This window comes from Macaca fascicularis, chromosome X (assembly GCF_037993035.2).
Source record: "Macaca fascicularis isolate 582-1 chromosome X, T2T-MFA8v1.1".
In the NCBI taxonomy this organism is placed as follows: domain Eukaryota; kingdom Metazoa; phylum Chordata; class Mammalia; order Primates; family Cercopithecidae; genus Macaca; species Macaca fascicularis.
In genome coordinates this window covers 114,327,608-114,345,257 of record NC_088395.1, presented here as the reverse complement: position 1 = coordinate 114,345,257, position 17,650 = coordinate 114,327,608, and the positions used below count along the sequence as shown (strand labels likewise).

Sequence of the window (17,650 nt, the reverse complement as noted above, 5' to 3'; positions counted from 1 at the left end):
AAAGGCCGGACTTGTGAATGAAGGAGCCGATGGGGGGTGGGGAGTACTGACTGAAACGTAAGTCAGTTTTACGTGAAAACTGAACATCATGAAAAGTTAAATTTTTTCAGGCACTAATAATTATTTAATCCTATACATTTAAAGTATTCCAAGTCTCTGAGTCCTGAAACACCCTGGAAACCCACTTGCCCAGCCCGAACATCCCTCCATCTTACAGAGCTGGGGTACGCCCCTCAGGCCTGTGAACATGCAATCGCTACATCTATTGAAAGGGTAACGACAGACGGAGATCAACTAAGGTGGCAGGTGAGGTTCAGAAAAGGAGAAGGAGAGCAAATTTGGAGAAATAGGAGAAGGTAAGTGAAGTGAGGAAAAAGAGGGGTGCTGAAGTAAGAAATGAGGGGAAAATAAAATAAGGGAAATGGCGGGGGGGGGGGAAGAGAAAAAGAGGAAAGGGGAGAAAGGGGAAATGGGGAAATAGAGAAAAGGAGAAAAGAAACAAGGAAAGAAAAGTAAAGGAATGGAAATGGGGGAGAAAGTAGAGGAAATGGGTAAAGAAAAAAAAAAGAAAAGAGAAAAAAGAAGGGAAATAGTGAAATGAGCGGGAGCAGAAGAGCAGAGAGAAGGAAGGGGAGGATTGAGGAGAGACGGCGAAGGGGCAGAGGGAAGCCGGGAAAGGGACTGCCTCTGAGAGGTTCAGGGAAGAGAGGACACAGCGAGCCAGGGAAAGGAGGTGACGATATCGTTAAGTAAGCAGAAAGAGACAGAAACTGAGGAGAGTTTGAGCGTGCTTCTGTGAGTTTTGTTTACAGCATTTATTGGGTACTCCTGATGTGTGCCTGGCACTCTCTCTCTACTGAGGCAACCGCTCTCCTTACACGCCGCCCCCCCTCAAAAAAGCGGGGGGGGACGGATGGAGGGCGGCGGTTTAAGGCTACAACACTTGGGGCTCTCGAGGGCGTCGTCTCTTTTGTAGGGGGACCCATTCGAGGTGAGACTAGAGACATTTGCCCTCACACTGAGCTCGAGCCCCGCGAGACCAGGCCACTAGGGGGGCACGGCAGCCCGGGTGGGCTGCGTGCGTATTTCTGGCGGAGGATGCGCCATGAGCGCTGAAAGAGCCTGAACCGAAGCGTCCGGCTCGCCGAGAGAGTGAGAGCCGGGCCGGCTCCCAGGAGCGCGGGCGAGGGTGCAAGCGGCAGCGTGGGTGCCAGGGCACGAGGGTGCGGCGGGGCGGGGCGAGGGGTGGAGAGGCAGGATCCAGCCCGCTCGGGGCCCCCGCCAGCCCGCCGGAGAAGCGGCGGAGGAGCGTCCTCCGCCGGCCCCTCTAGGGTAATTTACATGCTGTCATATCCCAGTGCTGACTCTCGGGTGTGCAGATCGCTCACTAGCTCACTCGCTCTCAGCTCCTGCCACCGCTCAGCCGTCACAGCCCAGGGGAGCCCGAGAACCGGAGAGCCTGCAAACCGAGGAGGGAGGGAGCAAAGGAGGGAGGGAGCAAGGGCGCGCCCCGGCTCCCCCTCTGCCCTGCTGCCCGCCCTTCCTGCCTCCACAGGTCCGCCCCAATCCCCGCTCACACTTGGGAAACTTGGGACTGCGCTGGGGCCGCGTGTGGCACCTCAGGGGGACGGCCCCGGCCTCAAGAAGAGGGGGAGGAGAAGGAGGAAGAGGAGGAAGTGAGCCCGAAGGATCCGCTCAGAGCTGTTTGTCCAGCTGTTTCTATTCGCACCCGGAGCAGTACAGCCAGAAGGGGGCCGAGCCGAGGGTGGCTGGCTTTAGGCGCTAATTTCCAACTCTTTTCCTCACAGCTTGTCTTTTCTAGGCACCCTGGAGTCCCCTCAGGCCAGCCCGGCGGGTGCGCACCTGCCAGCCGCCCCTGACCTCGCAGGCCAGGCGACCTCCGAGCCTGAGAAGATGGCCCAGTCCAAGCTCGACTGCCGCTCACCTGTCGGCCTCGACTGCTGCAACTGCTGCCTGGACCTGGCCCACCGGAGCGGACTCCAGCGAGGCAACAGCGGGGAGAACAACAACCCGGGCAGCCCTACAGTGAGCAACTTTCGGCAGCTGCAGGAAAAGCTGGTCTTTGAGAACCTCAATACCGACAAGCTCAACAGCATAATGCGGCAGGATTCGCTAGAGCCGGTGCTGCGCGACCCCTGCTACCTGATCAACGAGGGCATCTGCAACCGCAACATCGACCAGACCATGCTCTCCATCCTGCTCTTCTTCCACAGGTGGGTGGCTCGGCACACGGCGGGAACTCAGTCCTTGCTCGCACCAGCCTCTGCTGCACCCTCACCTCTGACAAAAGGGGCAACTAGGAAGTTCACGAGGGTTACTGGGGAGGTCTGACTCACAGGCTGCAGTGACTGGACCTTGAGGTTGCCTGGAGTACCGCGGAGCTGAGGGGAGGCCTGGCAGGTGCAAGCCCTATTCTGAAAGGTGCCTGCAAAGGCTTTCTGATGGGGACGCTGGGCCCTAGAAGGTGGGCAGACACCAGATGGTTTGGAGGTAGCTGAAAGTACCCCCTCCTCAAATGGACACATTTCCATAGCCCCTTTGGAGATTCTGCCATGGGGTCTCCTTGAGTTTCAAGTTCTACCCTTCTCCAAAGCCCATTTCTAAATGTGCAAACGCAGATTGAAACTGCAAGGGCTTTAAAATTACTGAGTGGCCCTGACTGACAGTGAGGGCAAGCAAAATGTCAAGACAAATTAAACTGCTGGTGGTGGGAGAGGGGGAGGGGAAAATTTTTAAAAATCAGAGACTTGTGAGAATTTCTTGAGCCTCTGGATGGGAGGGATTCGCCTCCTTCATGGATCACAGCCTTCAATTTCAAATATAAGCTAAGCGCAACCCCAGAGAGCACCCTAGGACACCTTGAGTGCCTCAAGAACTATGTGTGGCAGGAGGGCGGATGAATCCATGTCGTTGCAAGCATGTGTTGGAGTACGGGTCAAGCTTTCTAGAAATCCTGCTGGGGAGGCAAGGGGAGGACAAGGGAGGGAAAAACACAATGGGAAGACCCAAGGCGGCTGCTGTCCTTCAGTTTGAGACACCCTGGCAAGAACCAGTCTCTGGGAACAACTGAGGCAATTTAGAGGCAGGGCAGACAACATCAGGAAACCCAGCCATGGATTTAGTGTCCTTAGCGCCATCAGGATAGGGCACCAGCATGTGTGTGAGAGTGTATAAGGGAGGATTTATTCTTGCTCAACAACACAGGTTATGTAAAAGAAAGACATCGCCGCTATGGGAGACCTGGGTTGTGGCGCAAGTTATGACTTCACCTGTTTGTATGAGCCTGAGCAGGTCGCCTGACCGCTCTAGTCTCTCTAAGGTTCCTTTTAGCTCTGAGATTCTAGGTTGTAGGCAGGTGATGTGCCCAAAGTGATAAGAAATTCTGAGCACCTACAAAATATTTGGAATGTAAGCAGGCTCAAATAGGAAATTTTAAAAGCAATCGAGAAAGGCAGGCGCTATCCTCACTTAATGCTAAGAGCAGGTTTGCCTCCCTTGCCCCAAGACAAATCCACCATCGCCTCCGCCTCAGCCCAGCCCCAGTGGTTCTGGGCAAGACAAGCAGGGCTGCTAACCTCGTTAGTGTTATTATAACAAGTCGTATTCCTCGGGAATTTTCGACACCATTGAAGCCCTTTCTCATCTATTATTTCACTTTAGGCATCAAATTATCTCATTGTCTAAAATAAACCAGGCTGATTTTTTTAAAAATAATAAAATAAAATAAACCAGGCTGCGGACAGAAAGGTTTTGAGGGAATCTTCATTTCTGGTGAAAGATTACTACAAGTGTATTCAGCCCACAGATGCTGAAATCCTGCGGAGCGAAAGCCCTAACAGGCTCCTAAGGATCCCGCCTGTCTCTGTTGGAGAGTGGCAGCAGGGGAAGGATAGTAGAAAAACCTGGAAAGAGCACTTGTAGCATTTGCATTTGATCAACTGGGAGAGAAAGTGCCACTCCAGGCTTTAGGAAAGTGTGAGAGGAGACGCTTCCTCTGGTTCTGGGCCTAGGAGGATCAAACCTGGGTGAGGGAAGTGTGAAGCTAAAAGCCTGAGATCAAAGTGTTTACTTGTGCCACACGTCGGGAGCATCCTGGTTGTTTGGGTTTCTGGAAAGGGAATACCTCCTTTGTCATCTACTCCACTAATACGAGTTTAGTGACCCTTGGTTTCTGGCAAAGCCTGGAAATGCTACAGGGTGGAGATGTAGGCGGGTGGCGTTATAGGTATTGGTTGAGGGAGAAGCACAAATTGTAGGAAAGATGTGTGTGAGCACCCTGTCTCCTTCGATCAGAGCAACTCACTCAGCGTTCAAAACCACTGAGGAGCTAACCAGCAAGCTCTCAGGCTTTGCTAAGGCTGGGGAGTAACAGGGTCCTGTGGTAACAGTCTTATAGTTCTAAGAGGACAAAGCAATCTCTTGCCTTTTTTTTTTTTTTTCCTGAGATAGGATCTCACTCTGTCACCCAGGCTGGAGTGCAGTTGCGTGATCACAGTTCACCGCAGCCTCAAACTCCTGGGCTCCATCAATCCTCCCACTTCAGCCTCCCAGGTAGCTGGGACTACAGGCATATACCACCATACCCAGCTAATTTTTTTGGTTTTTTTTTTTTTTGTTTTTTTTTTTTACAGAGACGGGATCTTGCCATGTTGCGCAGGCTTGTCTCGAACTCCTGGGCTCAAGCGATCCGCCCACCTCAGCCTCTCAAAGTGCCGGGATCACAGGCGTGAGCCACTGATCCCCTTTTGTTTTCCTTGACAACTGGGACCTTAGAGACTGGGGATTCTGAATTCGGTTTAGGTTTTGCCCAGTATGACATGCTCCATTAGCAAACTAGAAGACCATTATTGCTAGTCATGGGGCTTCTCCAATATGTGGGGTGGACAGCCTTCTCCTAAGTGGACATTTCCCTTGTTATTTCATTAAATTTCCTGGGTTTCTATCATCATACTTCAGTCATCGTTTTTACTTCTATTCAATTTAATGATTTGACATTTCAGGTTCCTGTTGGGTGCTTTTTTCCTTTGTCAACTTTCAAGGCCTCTCCTGCTGGAGAAGCTAGTCTCCCCACCCCTCCTCCTGCAGTCCATTCCTCTGCCGAGAGGCCTCCTATATTCTTAGGAAGAAGGGGGCAGGGCACATTCTTGATTTACATCTGGTTTGTCTGCTTTGACCTGTCCCTGGCTCCCAGCTTCGTTCTTGGTTTCCTTGGAATACAAGAGTATAAGCAATTTGAGGGCAGGCCTGTATTTTACTTGCCTGGTTTTCCCTTGGCTTTTAGTTATACAGCCAATATTCAATAAAGGTTTCTTTAGTTGGATGACTACTTAAATATTGACGTGGTCCCTTGTAAAGATTTTAAAACTTTATACTGTGCTAGAAAATTCTTATTAATGTTTAAAAGTTGTTTTCCTTCCTTTTAACCGCATGCAGTAACTCTCCTAGCCTGATGGAAGTCCTGATAGTATTGTGTATATACATATGAATCAGTGAGAATGGGCATGCAGCCTATTGTTATGTAAATGGACCTGTACAACATTGGGTTGGGGAAGAAGTGTATTTTAAACACTATCCCTTTAATCTTGTATTGTGTAACTAATAACCATAATAGATTAATAACTAACCCTTCTTGAACATTCACAATGTATCTGCATAATCTTATTTACATCAACTCTATGGAACGGGTACATTTATTTATTTATTTATTTATTTATTTATTTTGAGACGGAGTCTTGCTCTGTTGCCCGGGCTGGAGTGCAGTGGCATGATCTCAGCTCACTGCAATCTCCACCTCCTGGGTTCAAGCAATTCTCCTGTCTCAGCCTCCTCAGTAGCTGGGACTACAGGCACATGCCACCACACTCGGCTAACTTTTGTATTTTTAGTAGAGATGGAGTTTCAACATATTAGTCAGGCTGGTCTCAAACTCCTGATCTCAAATGATCCACCAGCCTTGGCCTCCCAAAGTGCTGGGATTACAGGCGTGAGCCACTGCGCCGGACCAAATGGGTACTATTATCATGCATTTTCATTTTATAAAGAAGGAAATTGAGGCTTGGAAAAAATTAAGTATCTTGCCCAATGCATCACAATGAAGAGCAGAGCATGAATTGTCTATGAAGAAAGAATTGTTAAGAACACTCAGTAACTAAACTAATGCTAAAGAAATTATTGGAACACTTCAGAATTGTCTATGAAGCAGAGGTAAATGTGAGCTCAGAACCTTTCAAAATGGTCAAAATGTCCTTATTAGGTAGGGAAACCAACCATCCCAGTCCTGGGATACAGACTGCCTGTGCTCAAACTGGAACAGTCCTAGGGAAACTGGGATGGTTGGTCACCCTATTGTTAGGGGACTCCCCCTTGTCATTTGAATATGTTTCTAATACTGGAAAACTTAGGAGGGAGATAGAATATTCTGGGCAAACAGCAGAAGTTTCCAATTTAAACGTAGCATATGAAAAATCTTCCCAAGTTGACATTTGAAGAGCCTTCCTTAATTTTTCTGACCTGTAAGGTATAACAATCTGGAACGGGAGCTTTGGCAGTATTTGTTGTGATTGTTGTTGCTGTAACCTCAAATTTTTTTCTAAGATTTTACCCAAAACCTCTTAATCAGCTCTATTCTACCTTTGACTCCAGAGCATACCTGGCAAGTGTGATCTGAAATACTCTGAATCCGATTTCCCTTCCGGCTCTAAAAACCCTAAGATTCTACCTTTAAGCTTCTGATCTGGCCCCAGCTGGTTCCCACACATAAATGCTCAGAAAATGATAAAAATAGCAAACATTTCTAATTGCTTTATGTGTGCTAATTCATGTAATACTCCTATTAATATAGTAACAAAGGGGAAGGATAAAGATTCGGAAATCAGGTTTTCAAGAAAAAATTGTGCAAAAATTATTTGTGCTTCTCTAAGTGAGTCTCAGAACAAGTAATTTCATAATGTATATTCCTGGACCTGGCTTCTGAGGTGGTGGCCACTCACACGGCATGATTTGATTGGCTGCCTGCTGCAGTAAAGTGCCTAAGTTCATACTATTTAAGATTCAGTTCTCTGTCCATGTGCCATCTAAAATTCCTCTGCCAGAGCACCGCTGGTATGTAGACCACACTGTGAGAAACCCTGTATTAGAGATTGCAACCCATTGTCAACTAATTTACCATTTGATTTTGAGGATGGAGTTACTTGCTGTAGAGCGGTTTTGGGTTTCTGTGTGGTTAAGCCTGTCATTCTTTGCCTTTGTGATTTTTGCTTTTGGTATCAAGCTTCAAAAGTCCTTTCATAGCCCAAAGTAATTTAAAATAACTATTTCCTGAGTGCCTAGTGGTCTGACAAAGAATAGGCATTCTTGGATTAAGGGACATTCTCCATTAAAAGCACAAATGCATTTGCAAACTTAACATTCATGGTTTGGATACTTCATGAGAACTCAGACTTGTAAGAAACTGTCTTTTTGCTGAGGCACAGATGTGAATCACATGTGTTAGGAGGCTAGTATGTGGGGACCAGTCCTTTTACCAATGAGTGAGCCTGGTGCCCTACCCCACATCTACGTGTGTGTGTGTGTGTGTGTGTGTGTGTGTGAGAAAGAGAAAGAGAGAGATATATTATATGTATATATTGTACATAGTACATATATATATAGTGGTAAAATAGATATAACATAAAATTTGCCATTTTAACCATTTCTAAGTGTACGATTCAGTGGCATTAGGTACATTAACAATGTTCTGCAACCATTATCATTCCCAAAATGCTGTCATCATCCCAAACAAAAACTCTGTACCTATTAAACAATAACTCCCCATTTCCCCATTTCCCCCTCCCACTACCCTCTGGTAACCTCCATTCTACTTTCCGTCTCTATGGATTTGCCTATTTAGATATTTCAGATAAATGGAATCATACAATATTTTATGTCTGGCTTCTTTCATTCAGTATGTTTTAAACTTCATCCATGTTGTAGCATGTATCAGTACTTCATTCTTTTTATGGCTGAATAAAATTCCATTGTATGGATATACCTCTTTGGCTTATCCATTCATCTGTCAGTGGACACTTAGGTTGCTTCCCTCTTTTGGCTATTATGAAGAATGCTGCTATGAACACTGGTGTACAAGTATCTGTTCAAGTCCCTGCTTTTAATTCTTTGGGGTATGTACCTAGATGTGGCATTGCCCAGCACCTACTTTTCAACACAATTTTGTGGTCTGCTTCTCGTAGTCCACACATACGTAGGAACCTGTCATAAAATGAGCAAATGTCTCAGGGCATTCCTTGAGGAGAATGCTCCCTCTCTAAGCCAGCTGCTGGTGCTACTGATTACAATGAAAAGAAAGCTACAAAGTTTAGCAAAGTGATGGTGCTACTTGGAAATAGACGTTTTATGGGAGAAATGACATGCTTTAGAGATTGCATCCATCAGTTGGAGACTGGTAAAAGTTTTAGTGTGTATCTCTCATGAATGGCCAAGGTCTAGTGTACCTTTTAAAAGAGTAACATGTGACACCATTACTTGCCATTAACTACTTTGTATGGATTTGTTTATCAGACCTCCAGTCATGGTGACAGCTCACTGGGAATAGGGTCCTGAGGGACTGGAATGTGGCAAAGCGAAGTTTGGAGGAGAGAGGTAGAGAGATGGAGCTGGAGTCCATGGAAGGCCTAGCTTGGGCTGTTACAGCATGGGGCCTGGACAGCATGAGAGTTCAAAAGATCTGTTTGGAAAGTTCATGCTCTTAAAGAAAGGTGGGAAGCACAGAGCTTGAATTTCATCTACTCCTCAGTTTTTGCCAGAAGTGGACTATAATTTACTGAGTCCACACCTCAGTAAATAATGCTTTCCAGGGTGACCTTAGTTTTCTTCCCTGCCTGAAGAGAAGGTTAACACTCCTGCTTATATTTGCACTTGCAGATAAACCAACAAACTCTCCATTTCAGGTAGAGGGTTGGCTCCTTTCCAGATCAGGTCCTGAAGACCAGGGAGTCTGGGTAAAATGGAGATGGATGTATCTGGCCAAGACTGCCAAGACCTCTAGGTATCCTGGGTGATGGAACTCTGCAGAATTCTTGCCCCCAACTGGTGGGTTGGTTGGGAGGAATGAGGTTGGCCATGTCTGCACCTGGTGGTGGTGTTGCGCTGTTGGCTCATCGTGATTCTGCTCCTACCTGAACTTTCTCTTCTTCTTATGTAAGCCATCCCTAAAGATAACTATAAAGTCATAATCTGCTATGGCTGGCTGGGTTTACATAACCAATTGGTTGGTGTCGTGCAATAGCCTCTTGAGCCCTGGAAAAACCAATGTGCTAAGTTGAGACTAAAACATGGGTTCATTTGATGGGGTATTTTGTGTGCTCAGTGAACTCAAGGGAGAGCATTCCATGACCACAGGGGTCAGAAAGATGAAATTTCGTTTTAAATAAAGAGAGCAGTAATGGCCCAGAACATACTGTGTTCTCCCAAAGTCTGCAATAATGGAACAAGGGTTAGGGCATTGCTGTAGTACCACAGCTTTGGCAGAGAAGGCCCTCCATAGAACCCCATGGGCTAGAAGGAGCCCCATGAAGGCCAGAAGGCTAGATCCCAGTTTCAGGGCAACCTAGGTTTGATGAAGAGTCAGGTCAGGGAAAAAATATCTTTTGGAGGCCACTGTCTACCATGCTGAAATCCAGCTTAACTAGAGTTGGAGTGGGGCTAAGATGCGATCTGTGAGAGCAGAAAACAAGCTTTTCTCAATGCTATTCCAGGCAGGAGGAAATTTTATCAGTAGGCAAGGTAAGTTCACTTGTACCTTCTAGCTGAAAATTCCTGCCCCAAAGTAGCTGTGGCCCTTCTGGAAACTGTGTAAGAGGCAGTAAGATCCCAGCCAGTACAGAAGACTGAATGGGAAGCTTCCCATTGTACAGACACTAGCCCAAGGGAAAACAAGAGCTGGAAGCAGGTTGGATCACTGATGACCCAGGCTCACCATTGGCCTTCCTCTCCTGGAAGCCACTTTCCTCAAATAGGTCCAGCCAGAAATCGGGCCCCTGCCTATGGACAGTGCACCACAGGGACCTTCCCCATCCTTCCTCGAAGGAAGACTTTACTCACAGAATAGCCTTGAGTATTCAACCCACTTCCTCTAATCTTCTCTTCAGGGGAGATGGAGAGCAGCTGTTCACAGCTTAGGGGTCTGGCCAGGATTCCCACTCCATGCTATCTAGGCTGTTGATTGGCTAGAGCTATCCCTAAGGAAGAAGGGGGTGAGAAGTGAGAGGAAAGGAAGCAACTCCAGCAGCTCCTTCCTGGCTTACCCCACTCCCAAGACACCCCTCCTTCAGTGCTGCCGTTTAGCCTCACTCCCAGACTAGGCTGGGCCTAGGCCAGCCTGAGGGCCCTGACTCATAACTAGCATGTCTTATGTAACAGAGCCAGGTTACTGAGGCATCACACTTCTGCTTACTCAGTGGTAGGCTTCCCTGGGGGCAGGCATTTGGAAGCCTGCTGGGGGTCCAAGTCAAGCTCATCATACTTCCCAAGGAAAAGCCTACTCTCCCCAGTGTCAGGCAAGCAGTCTGCTCAGAGACAAATGCCAGGCCGCAAAGCCTGACCTGGCCCCACACTCAGCCTCCACACTCAGCAGTAAATGTAAGCAGACAGGCAAGCTGGAGTGGACTTAGTTTGGCTTGAGGCATTTTGGAGGTGACAGGGAGGAACCTACTATCACCTGATAATGCACTGCTAAAGAAACTGCGTGGTGCATGGAAAGGCCCCAGAACAGGTCGCAGAAGTCCCTCTTCCTTTTGTATCTGCTTGTTGGTTCAGAAACTATTGGGTGGGCTGGGGTCGGGGGGGTGGGCTGGGGTGGGGGGGGTGGGCTGGGGTGGGGGAAGTTGTGGGGGGTGGGGAGTGGAAACTCCAGGCTGACTGACACCAGGTGAAAGGGTTTACCGGAAGCTGGAGGGGGTTTACCGGAAGATGGAGGAGCTGTTTAAAGGAAGGCCTTTCAAGAGCCAATTTCCAGTCCATGCTCCATGAAGTCTCAAAATCCCCAGGTTGACCTGAATTCACAATGATTCTTAGCTCTCTGCCTGGCCTATTCAGAAAATTACATTACCGGCTTAGTGGAACTGAGCCCCCAGTGAAGTCAGTATTGCCAGATTCTATGATAGATTTCTCTAATAACGAATGTGACTATCTACAGCACAGAATATCCCCATCAATCTAATATTCCACTAGCTCAAGGTTTGTGACTAAACCAATAGCTCCTCTTCTTCTCTTCCTTTGTCTTTGCCCCAGTCTGTCTCACATGTGTTGCCATCAGGTAAATGGCTCACAGGTCGTGAGTAGGTGGGGACACTGCTCTCCACTCCAAGAAAGAGAAGAGAAACAGGGAAACAAAGTCAAAAAGGTGGTGTGGGAATTACCAGCAGGCATGATTTGCATCCAAAGCTGAATCATAAGTTCTTGAACAAGCTTAAGACTACCATCTCAGGGCTCAGAAGAGCTTGGCACCCCTAGCCCCCCAGATCACAGAATCCAGTGAAAATTAGGGGACCTGAGATGCAGATGCAGAATTTTCCTTCGTGGGACTCCTCCCAGGCTTCCAGCCCCTTTCTTCTCCCTATCCCCTCTGCCCTTTTGGTTCATAGGCTGTAGCAGTAAAAAAGAAAAAGAAACAAAGAAAACAAAACAAAGAAATAAATAATAAGAAAAGAACTGCTCAGTTTTAAGGCAACATAATCTGCCTGCCCAGGTGCACAGATAAATGAATGATGGCAGCACCTCATTCGACCTTCTACCAAAGTGACCAAGTACTTCAATTAATCAATCCATCATTTATTAACTAAGGGCCTGCTATGTATTGAGTACCGACTGGGGATTTATTGAATGCCTATCCTGCTAATCACTGTAGAGGACACAGGAGACGTCAGAGGCTAGGACAAGGGCCCTGAGGAGCTGAGGGTATAGCAAGTAGGAGTGGAGCAGCTACACCCAAGTTCAATGGAGAACAAAGCACTGGCATGACCGCAGGCCTCTGCAAACCTGGTCCAGCCTCCTGCTCCTTAAGGGAAAGGCCTTAAGCTTACTGCTCCCGGGGTCCGCAGGTCTGGAGCTTGGATGGTGCCAAAGCAAACTAGGAAGGGAGAGTCTCTTTATGGCGGCAGCTTCCAGCAGGGCCTCAAAGAATGGGTTGGCTTTGGCACGATGGAAAGCAGCAGGGCTTTCAGATTAGGAGAAGGGAGGAGAACCTCGCTAGTCCAGCAGGGCTCTTGAGTAGGAAGGGGCTGACCTGGGGTGGGGACACTTTTGATTCCTTCCAGGCTGGAAGCCAGAGTCACCACTGATTCAGGAACAAGAGAGAAAGGCCCACTCTGGCCCTCCCCTCAATGCCCCTCTTTGACACAGGGCAAGCCGGACCCTAGCACCCTCTCCTTGGCAACCTGGGCTAGCCCTGGGGAGGCAGAGGCCTTCGGGGCCTATGAGTAGGGAGGCACCTCCCCTTTATCCTGGAGAAAGCCCAGCAGAACAAGGAGAGTTGAGTTGGGTAGAACCAAGGGGTGCAGTCGAGGGTGGGCACCAGAGGAGCCTGGAGGCTGTGACTTCCTATCTGTGCATCTCTGGCTTCGGTCTCCATGAGGCCCCTTCTGAGGTGGGTAACAGAAGCAGGGGTGTGTCAAGGTGCTACCATGAGAATATATAGACAATCCACCCAAGTATTTCTGGAAAAAAAGTTGCTGATGGCCCTGCAGGGTGGCATTTTAACCTTGTTTGCACCTTGGTCAAACCAGCTTCCCAGATACCCTATAAATGAAAGCCTCAGGGTAGGGTTGAGAAAGGTAAGAAGCCTCAAGCTGACAGGAAGGGAGACAGAACTAGGGTGGCAAAAGGAAGCAGTCTCAGGTAAACTGGGGAAAAAAGGTGTTGTTCATGGTCAACGTTTCATCCTCACTCTCTGGGACCCTCTCCCCAGGTTAGTGTCTTGCACACACCTGTGCCCACATCCTTTCCCACCAGTACTCTGGAGAATTCATGTTTAAGTTCATGAATAGCTTCAGTCAATAACAAATATTCATTGCACACTTTCATGTGCCAGACTCAGTGGCAGGTACTGGGGATATAATGGAAAACCCACGAAAACTGTCATAGAGTAGTCCACGGAGTGGGGGAGATAGGCATTAACCAGATAGTCACGCTAATAAAGTATAGTTACAAACTAGATGCCAAGAGAGAAAAGGAATAGACTTCTGTCAAAGAGTATAACAAAGGGTCAGAAAAGCCTTCCTGGAGAAGTTACATTTCAGCTAAAGAAATGAGTCTCTAGCACTGAAATTCTAATAATCAGACCCAGGCCAAAGGTGATATTTTCAGATGGAAGACTTTCTGAGGAACCCCTGAAGCCATACCACGTAGGTAGTTCTCACACCCCTGGAAATATCTCTAGGCCATGAGTAGCCAGCAGGTCCCAAAGGGGAGGACTGACAATTTTCTGACAAGAGGAAGAGATGAGTTTGAAGCTCATGGGGTAACTAGTATTTAATGTCATCCTTTGCTAAAAATAGTCCATGACAGTATGGAAATGTGTAAAGGCTAGCCCTGGGGACCAGTGATAAAGTGGGTATAGCCTGTGGGAAGGAAAATTTGTTTTTGTAAATTATTTACTGTAAAGGAAAAAGAAACGGGGGGTTGTCTGGGTTTTCTTTTCCCTTTGCGGGCTTCCTTCTGAGTTATGAATGCTTCTCATTGTACAGAGGCAGTGGGGCACAGAGCTTCAGGCTGCACTTTTCTGGGGCCCAAGGTGTAAATTTTCTGGGCTGCAAATATCAGATATTTATCCAGGCTGAAAAACAGCCTGAATGAAGAAGGGGAGGAAGGCTAGACTTTCTTCTGGGAAGGACAAATAAATTGATCAAGGGGCCCCAAGGAGTGTTCATTTGAGAGAGGTAGCCCCTCTCTCAAATGGTGGGTATGCCCTCCACAATGGCAAAGCAGGTGATAGCTAACAGCCCAGTGTGATCCAAGGGAATCTGATTGTGAAGTGTCAGGAAAAGGCCAACAGGACTTATTTAGCCAACAGGAGACAAACATGGGACTCCAGGGACCTGTGGGGCAAAGCGAAAGGAACTAAGATATTGATCTACGAGAAGTTTAAGGGTGGGGTGGAAGGTGGTAGAGAGCAAGAAGAGAGGTCAATCTTCAAATATAAGAAAAGTACGGGCCGGGTGTGGTGGCTCACGCCTGTAATCCTAGCACTTTGGGAGGCCAAGGCGGGTGGGTCATGAGGTCAGGAGTTCGAGACCAGCCTGGCCAACATGGAGAAACCCCGTCTAAACTACAAAAATTAGCTGGGTGTGGTGGTGGGCACCTGTAATCCCAGACACTTGGGAGGCTGAGGCAGGAGATTCGCTTGAACCAGGGAGGCAGAGGTTGCAGTGAGCCAAGATCATGCTATTGCACTCCAGCCTGGGAAACAAGAGCAAGACTCCATCTCAGAAAAAAAAAAAAGAAAGAAAGAGGCCGGGCGCGGTGGCTCAGGCCTGTAATCCCAGCACTTTGGGAGGCCGAGACGGGCGGATCACAAGGTCAGGAGATCGAGACCATCCTGGCTAACATGGTGAAACTCCGTCTCTACTAAAAATACAAAAAACTAGCCAGGCGAGGTGGCGGGCGCCTGTAGTCCCAGCTACTCAGGAGGCTGAGGCAGGAGAATGGCGTAAACCCGGGAGGCAGAGCTTGCAGTGAGCTGAGATCCGGCCACTGCACTCCAGCCTGGGCGACAGAGCGAGACTCCGTCTAAAAAAAAAAAAAAAGAAAGAAAGAAAGAAAAGTACATGTGCAGGTTTGTTTTTTTTTTTTTTTTTTTAGTAAAAAGCAAATACAAGAAAAGTCACAACTCAGAGATGGTGACTAGCTGTTTCCCATCTACACTGGGAAGAGAACAAGAGGAAACAGGCCTACATTGTAGCATAAAGAATTGAAATTAGATAGCAGAAAGAACTTCCTGACTACAAGCATTCAGAGGAGCTGGACAAAATTACCAAGGGATGTTGTATGTAATTTATACATATGGGGAAGGTGATGACAGTAGTGATAAAGAATTGGATAAAAGTGTGAGAGTCCTGGTTTTATAAGGACCATGGCCAAAAGTGGACAGACAGGTGGGGAAAGCAAAGAGGTTAGGAGCAGGTGCTTATAAGAAAAAAGAAAGTGTATGTGTGAAAGGTGAAGGTGTTTTCATGAAAATACTTTTATAATAAAAATGTCAATGAAGTTTCCACTGGAGATAAGTCAGTAAAACTAGCATACATTCTCCTGTAACTGGAAAAGTGTGGGAGAATGGACTGAGGAGCTGGTAGGGCCCCTTGTAGTATCCTTCAGCTCTCTTGTCTCCTGGATAAATTAGTCTCAAGGGGGTCCCCTATCTTTTACATTTTAACAATTTTAGAGCACACTTCTCTGCTGGGGGCATTGGAGTAGGGCCGCCCACTCCAAGTACTTGTTGCAGAGGAGAATGTTTTCCTCTTCATGCACACAAACAAGATTAGACATAGGCGATACAAATTAAATTAAATTAAATTAAATACAAGGAGTACAGTGGCAAACAACAAACCAGGCAGGATCCCTGCCACAGGAAACTTACAATTTGGTGGCAGAGACAGACATCAAATAGTAATTACACAAATAACAACATCATCACAATTGATGGTAATGAAGGAAAAGTGCAGGAAGTCGGGAGAACACAGGCTAAGGGGACTTCACCCAGAATTAGAAAATCCACAAAAGAAAATTCATCATGTAAAGACATGGGGCACTGCAAGTACCCTGCTGTGAGTGGTTCTTGCCCAAAAATCAGTAGTGGAAAGGCAAAATGAACTCAGTCACTGCTAATGCCCTAAGATGTGGATTTTGAAGCTCCTCCGGCTCACTGAAGCCCTGTCAGATAGGAGCAGGGAAATTTTCTCACTGCTAAGATCAGGCAGCCTTGATTTAGGCAAGTGACTCTCTAAGGGTCATAATGGCTCATCAGCTGAAAATCAGGATCAGGAAGACTGTGAAGAGCTCATCACTTGCCAGGTGTACAGGATGGAGGTCAGTGAAGAGAAGAAAGAACTAATGAGTGAAAATTGCACTTGAAATTGACCCCCAGCAGTGGCCATGTCTCCAAAATTCTATGTCCTCCGTCTCCTCTTTAAATGTGGTAGGCTTTCCTGGTATATTCTAGTATTAGCTGCAAGGTGTGCCCCAGGGCCTTTGAGCAGGAGCCCAGTCCTGGGGAGCCAGGATCCTAGAGAGGTGGGGCCCCACTCTGTTTTTCCCTGTCAGAGGGGCAGGAAGTTCTAGCCCTTGTGGGGAGCTAGGATGGGCTTCTCTGCTCTCACAAGGCCCTGGAGAGGCCACCAAGGAGCAGAGGACATTAGCCAGTATGCAATCATGAAGCACAAGTGCTTTGCGTCTAATAGACAACATCTGACAGACTGTGACCTTGGCAAGTGACAATCTCTCTAGACCTCAGTTTCCTCCACTAGAAATTGGTGGTGATGTGGCTGGGAAAGTGAAGTGAGACGATGCTCCTAGAAAGCACTGAGTGTCTCTTTATTAGTATTAGCCAAGTCAAATGTGGTACCAGAACAAAACCTTATCTGACTGGCCTTGCCTCCCTCTCTCCCGAAATCCTTCTCTCACCAGTCCTCTTCTTGCTCTGTCACTCACATACCCTCTTCTGCACAGAGCCAGATGACATCTGAAACCCAGCCTGGCAAGCTTTCTCCCTGTCAAGGCTTGCTCTCTCAACTTTCTTCATTCACACTTAGGTATAAATGACTGAGAACACTTCTGGTTTCCTTTCTTCAGGGAGGGGAGAGTGGGGAGCTGTGGAGAACTTTGAAATTTTTACCAGAGATCAAAACCTACAGAAAGCACGAAGGTGCCCTACTGGCATTGCTAGTAACTAAGGAAGATCTCAGAGGACAGTGGGCCCGAGGACGTTCTCTTCAAGCTCCTGAGCCTCTCCCTTTTCAGGGTTGGTGACCACACCTTGTACCTCCACATGCACCTTAGATGGAGACGCAGAGGCTCAGTACTGGTAGGAGTTTTCTCAGCCATCTGCCTGACCCTCTCCCATTACAGATAAGGAAACTGAGGCCCAGCGTGGGGTGGGTACCTGCCCCAAACCAAACAACCAATTAGTGACTAGCTGCAAAGGGAAACCATGTCTCCTGATTCTCTGATCCAATGATCTTCTGACTTCTCGTCTCTAGACGGCTGTGCAGCATCCCATCCCAGTAGGTACACAACATCTCCATGCCAGGAGACCAGCTTTGGGTACACCTGATGCCAAAAATGGTGACTTTTTTAAAATTTGATTTTGTTTAATGGAATTGACCAATGGTTTGGGTGTTATGAAGCCCCAGCCCTGGAATCTTGCTTCTGCTCGGGCTGGGGCTGCATGCCACAGCCACAGTCATGCAAGGGGGACAGAAAGGCCTGCTGTTCGGGTTGGAAAAGAAATCAGTTGCTGAAACATTGGTCTTTTTGAAAGTTCCAACCACAGGGGCTGGCTGGCAGAGCCGCCGTCTGGGCTCTCCCGGAGGATCCGGCCCTCCCTTTCAGTCTGAGAGTTAGTTTAGGAAACTGGCCCGGT

At 47.7% G+C, this 17,650-nt stretch overlaps 1 protein-coding gene across 12 annotated transcripts in view; it reads left to right on the top strand.

Moving 5' to 3' along the window:
- The first annotated feature begins 241 nt into the window (after positions 1 to 241).
- Positions 242 to 17,650, top strand: part of TSC22D3 (TSC22 domain family member 3) — a 64,147-nt gene continuing 46,738 nt past the window's right edge. The window contains exons 1-2 of one of the 12 annotated variants that reach the window (XM_045384139.2): positions 242 to 356; positions 1,823 to 2,234. In XM_045384139.2, the coding sequence (XP_045240074.1) occupies positions 1,915 to 2,234 (320 nt within the window). In that variant the 5' untranslated portion in view covers positions 242 to 356; positions 1,823 to 1,914. Of the gene's footprint in view, positions 357 to 639; positions 796 to 901; positions 1,204 to 1,280; positions 1,333 to 1,394; positions 1,556 to 1,808; positions 2,235 to 17,650 lie in introns of those variants that run through there. The other 11 variants (XM_015444109.3, XM_045384142.2, XM_065538227.1 and 8 more) reach the window with 11 other exon arrangements.